Source organism: Pseudopodoces humilis, chromosome 6, assembly GCF_049639895.1.
Source record: "Pseudopodoces humilis isolate 2021_Gansu_Grassland_sample_001 chromosome 6, ASM4963989v1, whole genome shotgun sequence".
Classification (NCBI taxonomy): Eukaryota; Metazoa; Chordata; class Aves; order Passeriformes; family Paridae; genus Pseudopodoces; species Pseudopodoces humilis.
In genome coordinates, this window is record NC_142205.1 from 39,073,058 (window position 1) to 39,092,172 (window position 19,115).

A 19,115-nucleotide genomic window follows, 5' to 3' on the forward strand; every position below is an offset into this window, starting at 1 on the left:
GATGTGCATGCATACTTTTCAGCCAGGCTCTTATTTAGTTGAGGAAGGTTGAAAAATTTTGAGAGGTTGTGTGTGCCCTTAGGCTCAGTATCAGTGGAGGTGTTCTTTGAACAACCAGCATTAAACTTAATATGGCTGGTAATGAGACCTGTTTTGCAAAATTTCTTAAGCCAATCATAAACACATTTTTTTACATGTCAGGGAAAATACTACTTTTTGTTGTTGTCATTATCAGATGTATCATAGTAACCGTGATACATCTAGGAAAAACATAGCAAAATCAAAAGCACATTAATTTTTCATAGCTGATAAGTTGTCTTACTTAATCAGTTTGCAGACAGCTGAAGAAAAGGAAAGACATGTTTTTACTACCAATTCATAACAGACTGTAGTTTCTATTTCTTGGGACAGGTCCATGCACTTCATTGATTTGTGATCTCTGTGTGGTATATTTTTTTTTAAATTCACAACCTCCAATCTGAAACAAAAACCAAACAAACAATTGCATGTCAGTGTAGTTGTATACATATGCACCATTTTTTTGCATGAGAAATAGAAAAAGGAGGGCAGTTTCATCATGTTTATGCTAAGACTGGGTTAGCATAGCTGGTTGTGATGTAGAAATTTTGTTTCCTGGGATGTTTCTTCAAGCTTTTCATCCTAGCTATTCATGTCTCTTAGTTGATATGACAGCACTGGCTGAGAGGAATGGCCCTCACCTAAGTGTGTGTCTTGTGTGGAAATAGCAGAGGAACAGGGATCATGACCATATCATGGTGACATCTTTAAGTTTCGGGGCAGGCAACCTTTTTCCTTCATTTCCTCATGGATTGCTGACAGTTTCTTCACTCTGCATTTAGCAGCATGAGCCGGAATGTGACAGGACACACTCAATTCTATACTCAAAAGTACAGTGCCATTGTGCAGGGTGTTCTTCTAGTCTAAGGGGAGCCTCTTGGTCACTCCAGTGAATTATTTGCCCTTCTAGTGTCACTGATTCTTTCCAAAATGCTGAAAAAATGTCATGGCATCAATTCTGACCTTTACAGTCTCTACCCTGAACAACTACTTTCTCCTGGAGTCCATTAGGAGGCAAGATTTCTTCTTCTGAGATACAATGTAAGTTCTGGCCCTGCTGAGTTGTTTTGGCACCTAATTTATTTATTTTATTTTTTTAAAAAAGATTCACAGCATAGGCTTTCTAAATCATACAGTTCAACCCCCCTTTTCCTAAGTTGCCCTGTGCCTGAGATTTTTTTCATATATACTTTATCCTGGAATTTGCCATGGCTTGAGGCACAGCCTCAGAAATAGCTTTCTTTGGTCTGCATGTGGATAATCTCTCAGAAGGGAGCATCTGTGTGTTGGACGTGACAAAGTGAATGGATTGTGAGAAGTGAATCCCATAGACTTTCACATGGAATCACTAAGAAAAGAAAACTGGGTAGTTGATATTACCACTAGTGGATCATAAGTGCTTTGTGTATTGATTCTGAATATATCTTGTGGTCTTTTTATTATTGAATTATTGAATTGAATTTTATTATTTTATTATAAAAGGTATTTTCTGTTTAACTAGTTAGGCTTTTGGTGTAAAATCTTTTTGTAGTGCTGATTCAGTCGTTGCACCAAAAGCATGCGCACTCAAATAAATCCGAGTTTCTCACTTTGAAAAAAGATGCTTATTGGAAATCAAATTTTGATTTTGTTGAACTCTCAATGATTCTTTCTGCAGTCAGGTAATGGCAGGCACTCATTTGAGGAGCAGGGTATAACAGCAGGGCATGTGAGAAAAGCAGGGAAGGGAAGAAGTAAAGGAGATGATGAAGCTGATTCATGAGATCTGCAGACTAGATTTCAAGCATAATTTTTAAAAAAACAGTTTTCAAAATCAAGTGTGTTAATTGAAGGCCATTATAAACTTAGGAAAATACTAATATTGGCATTTCTGTGTGTTAGCACAATTATAGATGGAAAGAAATAGTGTATACTGCACATGACAAGAGGCAATATGATTATGTTATTTCTCTCTGTGAAGTCAAGTGCTTCAGCAGGGTTTTTTTCTTAATATTATTTAGTAGGACCTTCAAAAAACATATCTTTCATGAAGTTGCTTACATTCTGAAATATTCAGGCAGAAGAGTGCTCACGAAATTAGCAGAACAGAAAGGTGCTTGGTAGGAAACAAGTCCTTGAGGAAGAAAAACCCAGAAAGTTGAACAGAAGATAGATATATAGGTTAAAATTCTACCAGTGAATTTTAACACTCATTCTAAATACTTGTGCCAAAACCTTGATGTTGGACCAGTGAAGAAACTGTAGTGAAGACTTGAAATACCATCCAGAGCTTTCTAAAATCACCATAAAATGGAAGATGCTCTGCTTCCAGACTGTGGTGTTTAGCTGGAGGGTTTTTCACTTGTTTTTCCCTGGGATGTTAGTGTGTACCTTGTGATCTCAGGATGACATGTTAGGAGTTAACTCTCTGAATCTTCTCCTGCATGTTGACTCCTCACCCCTTCCTTGAAGGAGCTGTGACTGCTGCTAACTTTCCTGTTCAGAACTTTATTTTTTTGCAAAGTGACTTTTTGATAGGAGTCTCCTGCTTTTTGAGGAATCTCCTTCTCTGCTTGCTGGTCTGGTGGTTCATCAGTCTTTGAAGCAGTATGAAATTCTGGTTAATTCTATTATCTGCCTGATGGTTCAAATCCCCATCTGTCACCTCTTCAACCATCTGGTTATGCAGTCTCTTTTGGAAGCTCTCCATGATTCACAAGGATGCAAGGAGAGCCAAAGTAAGGCAAGCATGTCTTTGTTTTGATTAGGCTCACTTATCTGGGGGAGAACTGAGTCCTGGTTTCTGCTTGTTTCTCTCAGAACTTATTATTATTTTTAATGGAATTAAGTGAAATGCCACAATGTCCTGTAAGCAAGTTATCCTTGGTTTTAAGGGTCCTGTTATTGAATACTTAAAAGCTTGCATATTTTGTGTATAGAGTGTAGTTCCTTAAAGCTTTGACTTTCACTAGGTGGGTGGGAGGAAATCTATATCCTGTTTTGAGATGCAGTCCCTAGTTCTTTGAACTTGGTCAGTGCAGTAAATCTTGTCAGACATGTATCTTGCACTAACAGTGCATCTGAGGCGCAATTACTTGTAACTCTTTAGATATCCTATTTATCACCTATAAAGGAAGATTAATAGAAAGACAAGAAATGTCGACAAAATAAAATATTTATGTGCTTTCACTAATGTTGTTTGCTGTTGGGGCTCTTAAAAATTCTGATCACTTTTGCAGAAATGAAGGGAAAGCTTTATGAACTAGGTCCTTATGAAATTCCACTAGTGTGGTGCAACATTTTAAAAATGGTTTTTCCTCTAGTCAGGTAAAGACAGCTGACTGTAGAGCGTAATGGAAGGGCAGGAAGAGATATACAAATGGATTACATTTGGTGTGGAGAATTAATGTGCCTCATTCACACCATGTTTAAATGGAGAGGAGTACCCATTTGTCATTTAGATCACTTTGTGATTTAAAAGTGGAAAGGATGGAAATGAGATTAAAAAAAAAGAAAAGCCTGTAAAATGAAACCAAGAGAAACATGGCACTCTGAACTCTATTGCAGGGTGAACAGATTCAGTGAATTTAACCTTTTTTTTTTTCAAGTGATAAACTGTGTATGAGCAGAGTTTGATATTTTTGTGGATTCTTTTTCTGAATGACAATTACTTGCTGTGAGTTGTTCATGAAATTGTTTAATTTTAGATTCTAACTATCTAAAAGTACTGTAAGAACTTTATAAATTGGCAAAAGAGAAAATGACCTTTTTTGGACAGAATAGTTCTCCTAAGAAAAAAAAAATACACCAGTAGCAACAGCAATTTTGTGCATCCTTTTGCAGTTCTGGGGAACTGGATCGTTTTGGTCCAATTAAGATAACCTAGGAGCTCATGGCATTTCATGCTGGCAGCTAATAATCCTCACAGCCAAAAATCAAATCCAGGGATTCACTTGCTCCAACATTTTTCAGCTCTTCTGTTTCTTCCTAAGCTCCCTTTAGCAACAGTGAGATTCAGTGATGAAATGTACTCACCAAACAGAGTAAAAATGTTTCTTTGCATAACCATTATGAGTTCATATGTGCTTTCCAGTGAAGGGCAGGATGTAACTGCCTCTTCAATAATTTCTCACCAAAACAAATGTTTCTAGAATAGGCATTGTCTTCCTTGAGCATATTTATATGGAGAAAGTATTTCCCTCTTTTACTAAGGAAATCTGTTAAAAGTTCAAAAGTATTTCTCTTGCTCTCTGGTATTCTTCCATCTTCAAGAAAATGACTGTGTGGTTATTAGCCATCTGTGTTAATTTAGTTCAGGTTGCCTATCAGTTGCATCACAGTTGGTGTAAACATGCCACAGTCAAAAGGCTCTAGCTCCTCCTCATTTGGCGAGTGAAGGGGCCTCTGTTAGTGCTTTAGTGCAGATAAGGAGCCTGATTTTGAAGCACACCTGATAAGTGTTACTTTTGCCATGCTTTTAGACCGCACTGAGAGTTTGTCTCAGGGTTCTTCAACCTTTGAGTGTATTCCTGGCCCAGTCTAAAATCAGTTTCAAGTCAAAGAAACACCCACCAAGATGGGTCTGGTGTAGATACCCCAGGTTTTAGCACTAGCTGGTTTTTTTTCAGCAGATTTGTTACAATTTCACTGTAGCGCTTGATAGCATGGACATAGCTGTACAGCAGCCAGAAAATTAAGGAACAATACAGGTTTTACATAATTACATCATTTATAGCCCTTAACCATTATTCTGCATCACTATCAGCATGCCCATGCCCCCATATGCATTTATATTTTTTAAAGCCTCAGAGGCATTCCCCTATATTTTATGTTCATTAATGAGGGTAAAATTTGACCTGGTGTGTTTTCAAAGAAGTCTATAAAAGCTTCTGTAGCTAAACCCTTGGTCTATGTGTAGTGGCCAAAAATCCTTAAGAGTTTTACCAGGTACTGAGATAAGGGGCCAGTTGTAAATGTGGGATCCACAGAAAGAGTTCTGGTGATGCAGAGTTACTGCAAACACTTTTCCACCAGCGCTGCTCCTAGTGAGAAGATTCTTAATCTGGCTTGCAGCAGAAGCAGGGATGTGCTGATTGATTCTTACTCTTTATCACTCTCCTTTGGCAGAGATCCAGACATGCTTGGGAATCAGCTGGGTAGATGCTGTCCCAGAGGAGCACTTGCTGGCAGGGTAGGAGTGGAGCACTAAATCTCACAGGACTCCTGCAGAATAAGTGTGTCTTCCACTTCACTACAGAGGCACAGGGATCAGCCCATTTTCTTAATTTCCAAAGAGTCAGGTGGATTAGTGAAAGACAGGTTAGGGCAACTGCTGGGTTTCCAATGAGGTTGGAGATTAGCAGCTATTCTCTTTAATGAGAGTAAAACTGTTAACTGCAAGTGAAGAAAGGGCTACAAATCTGTTGGAATCTGCCTGTATCTCTTGCAATAAGCAGCTTAGATGCTAACCATCTAGATTGCAATTTTAATTTACTTGATTTTGCCAGAATAAATAACTGTTGCAAAAACCTGAAAGCTTTCCAAGTGATCTCGTTGTTCCATACTGATTTTAGACCTTTTAAACTGAGATTATGTTTGTCTGTATGGAAAATGGAAATGTTTGTCTGTATGGAAGAAAAAAAGTCTTAATTTTATGACAAGTGAAGGTCAGTCATCCAAGATAACTCTTGGGTTTTTTTTGAGAATCAGCCAAAATCCAATGACCTTAGGAATGCCTGCAAGTTGTGGGCTGGTTTCATACTTCCCTTTCTGCCTTTTATCTTTTGCAGTGAACAGGACCATGGAAAACATGAGAAAGCAATTAATAGTCATGGAATTTAAGATAGTATGACATTAAATTCTGAAGATGCCTCACTTCTGAGTGCTTTCTTTAGCTGCCTTTCATTATTTTGATCTGATAAGAAATTCCTTTTGTTTATAAATGTGTGGTGGCAATATGTTTTGTAAGGAACATACAAGAGTTCTCCAACAGTTTTTATATGAATTATGAAGATCTTTCACAAATACTGATGTTTTCAGTTTTAACATTACATATTTTTTCCCTGAAAAATATTTTTCTTAATTTATTGCATTATATATATGAACCTGCTGTTGAAGAACATCCTTCAAGGAATTTTTGTGGTTTTGTTTTTCATCTCATGTATGCACAATGTTAGCATTATTTTCTGTGTTTGGTACATCTACATAAATGTAGGAACAATACTGTTCTAGAAAAATTTGTGCTGGGTAATTAAAAAACTGGCATATAAAACAAAAACTTACACATAAGGATGACAGCACTGTTGGAGTATTATTTCTTAAAAATTCACAGTGAGTTTTATTTAAAGAAATACAGATATTCTGTGATCTCAGTGTTTAGGGATATGTTTGTAAGTCTATACACATACAGACACAAAATTTTGTATATCTGAATGAGAAGGTCATCTAATGGCTCATATATCCTGTGTTGCCCAGTGTACACATGATTCATAGAGCAAAAGCTCCTTTGGACTCTTGTGCTCATTGTTTCCTCTGGAAAAGAAAGATCCTGTTCACAGACAGGAATCCTTAAAGCACTAAGTTGTCAAAAAAAAAAAAAAATAGTTAAAGGTATTTCTCTATAATGAAAGCCGTTTATCCACTAAAGGACTAAAAATTTGAGAAAAGCCGAGTATGCGAATTCTGTAGGTGTGTCTGAGCAGCAGACTGCATCTATTAACAATGATCTGTGCTGTACTACAACTTGTAAATAAATCAGTATAGATTTATCAAATAATATATTTTTTTCTTTATCATAGAGAGTGTTTTTGTTCCCATTCAGTTCGCATTCCCATTTTGTTCCCATTCAGTTAATTTCTAAAGTATGCAGACAAATTTTACTCTCAGAACAAGTTCAGCCAGCTAAATAATCTGATGCATGAAAGTTTCAAACACTTGTGATCATTTGACAACAGGAAGCTAGAATGAAAGTTCTCCACCTCCAGCTTGGTTCAGGTATGTCTGTGCTTTGTATCCCTACCTCCATTCTGTTTGCACAACAAACTTCTCAAAACCATGATTAACAATATACCTTCTACAATTTGTTGATAAAAATGATGTACATTATAGATGAACTCATCAAAGAGCAAAGACACACAAAATTGTGGTTCAATTCTAATGGCTGAGGAAGACAGAGCAAGTTATCTGCTCCAAGTTTTTAGAAGATGTTTAAGCACTTAGCCAACAGTCTGTCACCACAGGTGCTGGGCACCAACAAATCTTTAGACTGTCACTGTGAGTTTAGGTACTCAGTCATCTTTCAAGCTAATTTCTTACAGTTAAACAAATAACAAAGAGCTAAATTGCGCCAAAGAGACCAAAGAGCATTCAAAATAATGAAAGCTATGCCTTTGGTCATTTTCTCTGGACTTCAATTCCTTCTAAAGTTTGTTTTAATTCTCATTACATATTTCATGGTTATAAAGCTAGAAGAGGCCATTAGAATATTTAGTTCAAGCTTATTCATACTGTAAGTTCTTAGTGTCACCCTGTTGTTTATACAATTGGTTTGTGTCCTGTGTAAAAGGAAAGCCCAAATAGAATGTATAATGCATATAGAGTTCTTCTGTAGAAGTATTTCCACTAAGGATTATTTCGATTAATTTCAAATTAGCAGTGTCACTTTATTTGAAAAACCCAGTGGAATTTTAGGCTTGTATTTTAGCTCTGAAAATAATTTTAAACAATCTTGGTAGTAGTAGAAAAAGGGCTACTGGGTACATAGCTTAGTTGTCTAATTTCTAAATAGTCTAAATGCTAAGGCTGTAAAATAAATTATTTATGGCTTGAATTCAAATGAACAAAGAATGCTGGTCTTCCTTTGGGGAATAGCTTTAATTTAAAAAGAAAATTATGTTTTTTATGTAACTCTCAGTTGGGAATGCATTTGTGAAAAAAATAACTATTCTGTGTTTTGAAAATATAGTTCTGTTTAAGCTAGAGGCTCAGTAAGAAATCACCACATAGGCAATTCCCATCTAAGAGCTAAGCTACTGATGCACCTAACTCAGCTGGATTAGTAAAGACAAGACTGTAAATTGAGTTCCTGTAAAATGTGTCTCAAAAAATGAACATGTGCAAGAAGGAAGTTGTGGGTAATTTGTTCTCCTCTTCACTGCTGTGGGGCATGAAATCCTGTACAAGCACCACTGCAGAAATTGAAACCTGGCTTTTGTGGACCAGGTATTCAGAGCTTCATTTATCTGTTGGATTTTTTTGGTCTCTTTATTTCTGTATGTCCAGCAAAGCAGCTTTGTTCTGCTTTCCCATTATCGTAGATTGATTTTCTCATGGCTCTGAGCTACACTGTGGGAGAATAGTGGAGCTGCCAGTTCTGATCTGTAGATCTTTCATTTAGACATTTGAATTTCCTCCTCACCTGCTTATAGACTTGGCTGCCTCAGAGCTGTGCAGTAGCCAGTCTTTCCTGGGATGTCTTTGTCAGGTTGCCTCCTGACATACATCAGAAGCTCCTGCTCTAGAAAGGTCACCCATCTTCCCAGTAGGATGACAACCTCATCCTGAAGCTCTCCTACCCCTTTTCCTACCCTGTGGTGTGGGCACAATTTTCTCTGTAAAGGGATGTTACTTCTCAGATATGTTCAGACACTTCTGCATCTGCACTGTGGGTGCTACTCCTAAGTTTCTAAGGCCAAGACAACAGGATCTGTGCTGTTATTGCTACTTCTTTATTTTGAAATAGCATTTCTCAGACTTCAGGGTGGATTTTTTTTTGGTTTGGTTCTTTTTGTGTTTTTTTTATTTATTTTTGTTTTGGCTTTTTTTTTTCTTTTTTTTTTCCTCTTGCATGCCAGTTTGGCACTTCAGACATTCATTAGACCTTGGGTGCTTTGTTGTGTTTTTCTAGGTTTAGGGTGGGGGGGAATTACTCTTCATTTAGGTGAACCTCCTTAACTTCAGGTGTATGGTTAAGCCTTCTGCTCTCTGTAGAGCTTTCCCTGCCTTCAATGAGATGCTTGCCAATAAATCTGACATTGTTTTTGATGGGTGAATGTTTTCCTGATGTGATCAGGAGTCTGTTTGTAAGAGGGGAAAACCAGAAGGACACTTGGACATGTGTCACAGAAGAAGCCCTTTAGGTGATGATGTTAGAGTGCTGATCACTTTATGCAAAACCACAATATGAAAAGCTCTGTATCCCATCATAAAGTAAGCCAGATCTGGGACCAGCCTTTCTTATGGGGTCTCCTTACAGAGTAGTTTTTGTTTTCCCAGATAATGCAGCTGTCTACTTAAAAGGGACTGTGAGGAGTAAAAAAATGACCATGACTTTTCAATACCTGCCTCCTAAAAAGTGTGCATGTGTGTACGCACTGTGCCGTACGCATGATTCCAGAGGACTCAAAACTGCTCTCTGATTCTTTTAACTGTTACTTGTTAACTGGGTAACTCCAGAGATATATCCTGGGAACTTTTTGTACTTCACATGCTGGATATTTTCAGCTTGGGTTAGATTTCTCTGCCTTTGAGGGTTTTATTGGCATTGCTTACAGACCAAGAACTGTTCTGCTCTGGTATTTTGTCTTAAAGGTTTTGCCATGCATAAAAGGGAAAAAAACTGTTATTTCTATTGATTCACCTTCAGACCTCGTAGAAAATTCAAAGAGAAACAACTAATTGAAGGGAAATTGTTGAATGGCAGAAAGGAACATGGAGTGTGTTCCCGGGCCTCCATCTGAAAGGTCATTTACCTGGCATCTTCTGAATGTCAAGCCTGAAGATGGGGAAGCAGTGTAAATAAGCAGTGCCTTTGCATAGCTGGTTGGCAGGTTGCCTCACTCGCTCTTGCTGTCCTTCCTGTCAGGATCTGTCACTGTGAGGGAGATGATGAAAGCCCCCTCATCACGCCGTGTCGCTGCACGGGGACCCTGCGCTTTGTTCACCAGGCCTGCCTGCACCAGTGGATTAAGAGCTCGGACACGCGCTGCTGCGAGCTCTGCAAGTACGACTTCATCATGGAGACCAAGCTCAAGCCTCTCCGGAAGGTAGGGTGTTTGGGAGTTCAATTATCCTCAGGTCTCACTGCCCCAGAATGGCTGTGGAAATTGCAAGCACAGTTAAAGAAACATCTGTCCAGAATGGCTTTGTATTTGCTTTAATTAATCGGTCACGGTGGTTTTATTCTTATATTTAAGTTGGTTAATTTTGAGCAGCAGAGAATTTGACTTAAGGCTCTCTGCCATCACACATACAACATAAATGCACAAATAATAGTCTTTTGGTTCAGACTTTTTATCTTCAGCTTTTTGTTATGGGTTCATCTGCATATTTTGAAGCCAGAAAGAAATCTCATGTTTTGTTTCTGAGTAACACAGTCCAGTTCACCCAGCAATTTTTACATGGAGCCCGTAACTTTTGGTTGAGAATGATGGTTATACCCGTGTGGAGACAGCAGTAACACAGTCAATTTAGCTGCATCTGTTGTAGCTGTGACACTCATGGGCAAATTAATCACTTCTACTTTATAATTATTTAATGGAATTTAAAAGACAGGGTGACTTTGCATCCTGAATGTCAAATGTGTGTTATCTGCACTCATCTGTTTTCTAAAATAAATCAATATAATGCTCCAAGTTTGTCAGTATAGGGAAGGTGAAGAGTTTATTAAACATATGTGCGTTCTGTTTTCTTTGGAGTGGAATTTTCTTTGAATTTTTATTTTAAAATGCTCTCATCCTTCTGGATTTTTGTTGAATCTTTGAAGCTTGAGTCAATTGGGAACTGGGCAAGTTTTGATTTAAAATAAATTTCTACATGAAAGAAATAGAAACTATTGCTTATCACTAGCATATGCCTATATAGTAGTGTTTCAGTGGCAAAAGACATTTTGTTTTTCTTGGCCTTACACAGGTAGCAGTAGTTCAGAGAAAGGAGAATCAATGGAATTCCTTCACACTTCCCATTCAGAGGAATTTTTTAACAAGTCCATGGTCATAAACCACTCTGAAGAGAGAAATTGGGCTAAATTGGCAAGCAAAGTCTGTGACAGGGAAAGACAAAGTTCCCAAATGCCAGGTAGATCTGGCCATGTAGGCTAGAAATTGAAATAGATGTAAATAGAAAAAAAAAATGGCTAAAAACTTAATTATATTGACTTCAGTTTTAGTAATTGCAGATAAATTTTAACTAATGTGACAGGATAATTGTATGAAAATCCCTGACCTGTTGCATAATTTTGGGGGATTTTTTCAGTTTGTTTCTATTTTCAAACCAAATTGCTTTAATATCTAATATCTAACAAGTACTCTCACAACAGTTACTTTTCTCAAGAGATACCAGTATTTTTAACAAAATCCTTTCCCTGGTCTTGTTAGATAATATATCATCTTTTATAAAAGGGAAACAAAATTTATAGCAACCAAGAAGAAAAGGAATGAAAAATGTGCAAAACTTGATATCACAAGTAGGCACTTTCAACTCTGTGTGTGGTCAGTGCCATATCTCCTCCCACTTTTAGAGTGGTAATACAATTCCTACAAGTCTGTAATTTCTTAATTGAATGATTGCTACCTTATTCAGCTTATCATTGGTTCTCAGGTATGGTTTAGATTTCTGACGTAGAAAAGATTCACCTCTTCTTTCAGGCAAGATGTTTTTGTTTCTGTTCAAAGCACTAATTAAAGTAGTTTATCTGCCTGGCAGTCTGTGCTGGCAACATTCCTCCCTTCAGATGCAATGCTAACAAATATTTGTTTGTGTAGAATGGACCCAGCATCTAACTACAAATCCTTTCTTGTAAGTCACACCCATTTCACGAACCAAAGATTCCAAAGATTTCAAAGTTAAAATTAGTTGTCCTTTGGCATTTATAGCATTCAACTGTGACACTCTTCAAGTGTTACATTTAATTAAAAATGTGATCCTTACTAAGTGTGAGCACTATCATCACCATTGTTCACAAATTTATGAAACACCAGTTGACAGCTGTAGCAAAGCCAAGGTAAGGGAGGAAAGAGTGATCATGAGACCTGCCATATGAGTAGAGCTGACTGGTAAATTTCCATCCAAATATCCTTTATAAAAATCACTGCAACTGTTTTGGTTTTTGTGGGGTTTTTTTGGGTTTTTTGGTTTTTTTTTGTTTGGTTTTTTATTGTTGTTTGTTTGGTTGATGTTTTGGGGGTTGTTTGTTTTTTGGTTTTGGGGATTTTTTTTGTCAAAACTTTTATATTCTGCAGAAGTGTAAAGTCCCAATGAAACTGTCGAATTTCTTGTCAGCTTTTATGAAGCCCAGAATCTCAGTTTTGGGGCATTCCCTGGGAGTCCATGTTTTCAAAAGACTAGCACAAAGGGTGGTTATCAGAGACCAAAGTATGGTGGGACAGGCAGCTCCTAACACTGAAGCTCTCCACAATCCTGTCCCCTTGATGCAGGATCTGAAAAACACTTCTGACTCTGAAATTTCCAGACCTTAAAAGCTTTGGGTTTTGCTAAAGCTTGGTTCTGTACTAGACCTCAAGAGCCTTCAGTCCCCAGCACTAATTCTGGCCTGTCAGCAATGAATAAAATTTTCCACACTTCTGGAATTCTCTTGGCATGATGGCAGAGACATTATGAGCAGCTATAGCTGAAAACAATGTAATTCTTGTCAACTTTGTTGGATGCCGACTGGAACAGCGAAATTGACCCAAAAAAAGCCATTAATTTTGCTAATAGCTTTGAGGAATTCTGAAAACAGGTTTATTTTCCATGCTTCCTACAGAGAAGACCACATACTTTGTTTCAAGAGAGGAGTGCCTATTCAATTTCATAAGAAACGAATTTATTAAAAAAACAAAGGAAATAATTTCCCCTTACATTAAAGTTTCTGTCCAGCTCCAGGTGATGCAATTTCCCTTGGACCTGGCTTTGAAGTGACTTTCTACAAGTGGAAGGGTCATGTCTCTTAACCAGTTCTGATTTTTTGATTTTTAATCTTTGTCATCGCTCAATATAAGAGATTCTGAAGTTTGGTCCCTGACTGTGCATTGTTCCATTATGAATTTTATCATAATGTCTTTGTAAAATTCCTACTGCCAGTCTCCTGAAGGGAAAAAAAATACAGACTACCAAACTTAATTACAGGAAGCTGTAGTTTTGCATTTTGCAGAATCACAAAAGCATGATTTAAATATAAAACAAACTATTTAATTCAATAATGAATTACCATCTTTATTTATGTCTCAGCCTTTCATGCATCCTTAATGTATCATAGCAGATTTTTTGTCAAAGTCTAAGGTTTTATAGCACAATCATTTTGGAATATCATGCCATATCTATTAGCACGCATAAGTGACAATGTAGAACATACTAAGTTAACATAAATTAAGATAATCACTATTAAATCAATAAGTTTGTGACAACAGTTATTTAATTAGAGAATCCCTGAAAGCACCAGGCATCAAATAAAATTAGGTTTAATCGTTTTACTGAGTCTTTGCATCGAGGTAATCCTTTTAAGCATTGATCAACAGACATTGCAAGTGTTTCATATATTTGGACAGGTCTAATTACTCAGCTCAAGATAAATATAGAGATTAAATATTAAGCAATGCTTAGTGTTTTTGGTTTATTTCTCATGGTCTCTGTCGCATTTGTTGGTCATTATAAATAATACAGTTGCATTTGCAGCTTTGCCTCCCAGCATCCACAATCCATGATGCAGAATTTAAAAGCTGACTTTATCAGAGAAGAAATTAGAAAGTGGTAAGGAGCTTGTGTGAATTCCTTATTGAGCTCTCTCAGGTAATAGCTTAAACATGAGAAAAACATTGCTTCTTTAAAAATGATGCAATCCTAGATATTAACACCTGCATTTCATATCTCTTGAATGTGGTATTTGAGGACTAGTAGAAATGGGAATTGAATGAAAATGCAGCGAGTATGAAATGGATTAAAGTGTCAAATTAAAAGGAGCTTTAAACACAAAAATGTGTTTAAATGGAGATTCTCAACAGTGTCTTGCTATACTACAAAATACTTTTCATATTTAAATTTTGATATCTATTTAAGGCATCTAGTATCTGATGAGATGTCTTGCTTTGATGCATCATCCCAATAGACTATTGTGTGCTGTCAGAGATGTCTATTTTCTCTCAATTCTACTTTTGAAATGATTTGCAAATAAAGTCTTATTTATGTAAGTCATAAACAATATTGCACATTGTTACCATGTGGTTGCTCTTGGTCATTAAAGAAGAACAAGTCTTTTTTTTTTGTTTACAGAAGCATTAGGTACCAGTTAAGGTTAATTTTCTTTCTGATAGAAAGGACATCTGAATTACTGCCTTCTAAAAAATAGAGGACTGGGAATGTTCTTTTAGTACAGAGTGATATGTTTCTGTTAAACAGAAGCTAAGCAAATGCTGATAATGAAAAAAACTTGATCTTATTTGTTTTGAGTGTGTGCATATATCTTCTAACCCTATATATCTTACCCCTCTTGTATTCTGTATTTACTTATATGCTGATATAAAAAAAAATAAATGTCATAGCATGCCTGAAACATTCAGTGATGGCAAAATATGTTAAAGGTGTTTTTTACTTTTGACTCGATGGTAGCTTGGTAATTCATATTTACATTTCTTTTTTAAGAGTGTGGTGATCACTGACAAAAGTCATAGAACCTGCAGAGAATTTTCTTTGATACACCTCTATGAAATCAGAAGTACTCACCATTTGAAACTACTTCTGCCAGAGAAAACTCTCAGATCCAGGCGTGACCAGAAGAGTCTGAGAGGAAAAAAGCCCAAACTTTTGAGCAGTCATTACCATACTGCTTGCTTTCAATTCTTACTGCCCTGTGGTGTGAGGTATGAACCACCTGGCTTTGTCATCAGTTTTCTAATAATGCTGATGATAAGTGATATCAAATACTGCATAGGACTTGCTGTGGGACTAGTTCTCTTTTGACCCAATTTGATAAATATTTTGCAGTCCTCAACATAGAAAGACCTCCTGCATTTTTGTTTGATTTCTGGTGCAGCTACATAGTGTCGTCAAGGCAACCTACTCCAGTGTTATCTTTCTTCCAGTAAACTGTCTCAAAACATCAGTAGCCTCAAATAATTGCCTGCAATATGTGGGGTCAGACACTTCACCAGTATGCACAAAGGCACAAAGCTATTACTTTCTCATTGGCTATCATGTCATTATAGCAAATAACTTTGGGCTCAGGGGACAACGTGTATATTAAAGCTTGTAAAGTAAAAATGATTCTTTGGCATTTATATCCTATTGTGATGCCTCAGGGATGCAAGGGACTACTTTGTTCAGACAGTTGTATTCTTAATTTTTGGGGATAGTAGAGCATTACTGATAATTTATCTGTGTATAGACAGGGTGCTGTACTTCACAGAATACTGCTGTCTTGCATTTTCTGCCACAAGAACAACACTAGAACATAGCTTGCTTATGGTGGCAAAATTCTTATGGTGGTGCCATCTCCATATGTTTTTCTCTTCCATGCAGAACACAGCTTTATTCACACAGCTGTTCCAGTTCCCATGGACTTCTGGCAAAAGATTCTTGTACCTCTTACCTTGAAACCATCATAACATACCCTTAGACTTGTTAAAAGCCATCTTAGTGTGATGCTTTGCTGGGACACCCCCATTTGCAGCATCCTTCCTGGAGGTAGAGCAGGATGTTTGTATGGTCACTGCTTTGAACTTGCATTCTTTAAAGAGGCAGTGAAAAATATTATACCAGAAAACTAAATGAAAACTGTGTCCTCTTCTAATTAAATGCTAGTAACCAAATTGGCTACTTCTGCTGCTCAGTAGCATTTACAAAAACAAAGGGAATTTGAGAGATTGTTCAGCCCTGGGTATTAGTAGTGTTATCCACTATTGCACAGACCCATGAACATGAGCTCTGGGAGGTACAGATCTTCTGTGCTTTCTGAGGCTGAAATAAACAGTTTGGTCTGAGCTGTTTTACAGATGCAATTTGCATCAAAAGATTCAATTCCCGTTTTAGTTAGAGAGCCCTACTCCATCCTGCAGTTCATCAGCCTCTCTCTAATTTTTAAGAACTTGGGGTCTCCTTTTCATTTTTTTTTTGTTTCAGCCCTCTCGGTGTTCTGTTTTAGAGCTTGACCTCGTCAATAGTTACAACTAAGGAAGAACTGGGAAGCTGAAGCATTGAAAATAATTAAGAGACTCTCTGGCTTTACAAACAAAGAATCTGTAAAAGGAATGCTGACACAAAATGTATAGCTAGTAATATGAAATTAAAAGAGCATAATCAACCCAAGCATTGACCTAAACCAGTCATTGTTATTCATGGAGTTTTTTAAAAATGCCATTTTTACCATTTAATTTTGAAGTTAGGAACTTTACCAGCTCCCATGGGAGAGGGCTGCTATTCATGATCTGATTAATGTAGATAATTACCTGTCACATAATTAACACATACAATTTTACAGTTGTTATTTGCCTCAAATTTATTTTGCCTTGGACCTATTGATGTGAGAATGATCTGTTCCCAGGTTGATGCTTGCTTGTTGGTGGAATGCATGCTAAAAATGGCTTTTCTTTAACATAGTTCTTTTGAACACTGAAATTCAAGTAATATGGTTATGGTTATAAATTACGACCAAATGGGATAACCTTTACTTTACTCAGGTTTGGTGTTTTTTGTTAATTCAATTTTATTCCTGTAGCATTTTACTAAAATTATAGGGAAAAAATTAAAATTTCCTCTTTTTTTTTCAGAATTAATAGCTTCCCTCAGGTCTTTACTAGAGCACTAGGCTGTAGTTTTGTTTTAATTACTATAGCTTTCCTTAGCACAGCTTTCTTCTATTTTTTTATTCTTTAATTGGATCAAAAGAATCTCTCTTGTGGGGAAATTAAAAGACAGAGAAGGCAACTATAACTATTCACTGGGAAGTCAGTAGTCTTCCTAAAGCCATATTTATAGATTAAAAGCATCAGTTCCTTTTTAAAATCTTTGTTATGTGGCAATTCATACCTGTGTAGATACTGTGTATATAGCTGCAAAAAAAGGATATGTCTACGTATGTTTAAACAACAATGTATTGAAAAATACCAGGGTTTTGACAAACAAAGACATTTAAACCAAACCACATCTTGTAGCAATTTCAACTGATTCTCAGCAGGCTGGACAATTTAAAATAGAGGAAATCAAGCACTGTGGTAAATACTGGAGAGAAGGTGATTAAAGTAAAGACTAACAAAACTGTGATCATATTCTACAACTTGTTTTAGGTGCCTAAAGCAACAGATCTTCAGAAAGATTTCCTTCAACTGGACGTAACTGAAGAACTACAGGGAGTGGAGAGGCATACAAAACTATGTAATAGGATGTTGGTCTCCAGCATGTTGCTGTATCAGTTTTTCTAATTTCTCTCCATTTCAAATTCCTGCCATTCTATTGGAGCCTTCTGTCCTTGTCCATCACACAATAAACACTCAGATGTGCAAAGGGAACCCACCCTACTTGGTATTCAAAGGCAGAGGCTTCAGCACAGTCTGTTGGGAGATGGTTTGCTATGGCAGCTGTAGTGAGAAAGGACTTGTGGTTGCTTTGACCCGAGCAGAATCCATCTCAAATCTAGCGCTGAGCCTATGTCATGGCCGCTTTTATATTGCCTATAGAACACAAACCACAAAATGCAGCAGCCCTACCTGCTTTGGTCAGAAAAAGAAATCTCAGCATAACTGGTCTTGCAGCAAAATTATGGTCTGTGCTCTCGTGGTATGGCAGTTCAACTGGCTAATTTTTTTTTTTTTTTTTAGCGTTTTCTTTGTGTGTGAATGTGTCTAACTTGTTGTTTGAAAACTGGACTGTGATTTCAAGGTATTTTCTACTTAGTGACAGGAGCAGATATCATGCCTTCAATTAGATATGCTGCTCTTTTGGAAATACAGAGTAGACAGAGGCAGGAGTCGACAACTGCAAAGAGAACAAAAGTGACAAACTAGATCCTTTTGATAGAATTATCATAGAAATACTGTAGGGAGAGCAGACAACAGTAGCATCTGTTTCTGTTCTTGACTAACTGTGATAAAAGTTATTGGAGACATAGATTCTACCCCCTTTATCCCTGTTTCTTTATGGGTTACCAACATGCAGCTTCTTTTTTGTTTTTTGAGTAATAAAGGCATGTGCCCAGGCACCTGACGTAAATATTTCCTAGAGCTCTAGATGTGTGCCTCTTGTTCTTAGTACCAGGTATTCCCCATAGGTTTACATTATGGTGGTAGTTCACTCCTGATCAGTGGTTTAATGTTGTACCTGCAGTTTCTCTGTCAGGATTATTTTTTAGATAAGGTAGGTGAAGTGTACTCTGCTTGGAGATAATGATTTTTTTCTTAAAGCTCTTACAAGGCAAGAAAAGAAAAAGTTACTGTGAAAGAGGAGTTCATGATAGCACTGAAGGCTCTGTGGAACAAAAGATTGGTTAATGTTTTTTCAGCGTTCAAAGGAGACACTTGGAAAGTAACACTTTGTCGAGTACTTCTGAATTCTATATATTGATGTGAAGCAATTCCTTGCAGATGGGAGCTAGAAAGAGGTTCCCAATATGGAGGGATTGTGCTATAATTACTTGCCACAGGGTTTCTTGCACATCTCTGCAAAGCATCTGTTGTTGGCCTCTATCTGAGGCAGAGCACTGGATGAGAGGGACACGAGGTCCTGTATTTCCATAGCATAGGTGGTTTTTCTTGTTTGTTCGTTTTGGTTTTGGTTTGGTTTTTGGCTTTTTTGGGGGTTTTTTTTGTTAGTCTGTGTTGGGATGATTAGGATGCAGGTACTGAAGTTCTTTTAGTTGGTAAATGACAAGTATTCTCAATACCACTTTCATACTGCAAAAACAGCTACTTCATTTTAGAAATTATATTCTTGAATTGCTTAATTTTTACACTTCTTAATTTCTACACTTCTCTTTTACGTTTTTTAAGGGTTTGTTAATTGATGTCATACACAGCTAAAAATTGCATAAGCTTGTGAAGAGTGCATACTGATTATATCACTTAAGTCCAGCTGCTTTA

General features: G+C 37.0%; 1 protein-coding gene across 6 annotated transcripts in view; it reads left to right on the top strand.

The window, feature by feature from the left end:
- The window catches only part of MARCHF1 (membrane associated ring-CH-type finger 1), a 226,914-nt gene that overhangs the window by 194,232 nt on the left and 13,567 nt on the right, over positions 1-19,115 (top strand). For all 6 annotated transcript variants that reach the window (XM_088056926.1, XM_088056924.1, XM_088056929.1 and 3 more), the window contains one exon: positions 9,920-10,100. In XM_088056926.1, the coding sequence (XP_087913052.1) occupies positions 9,920-10,100 (181 nt within the window). The remainder of the gene's footprint in view (positions 1-9,919; positions 10,101-19,115) is intronic.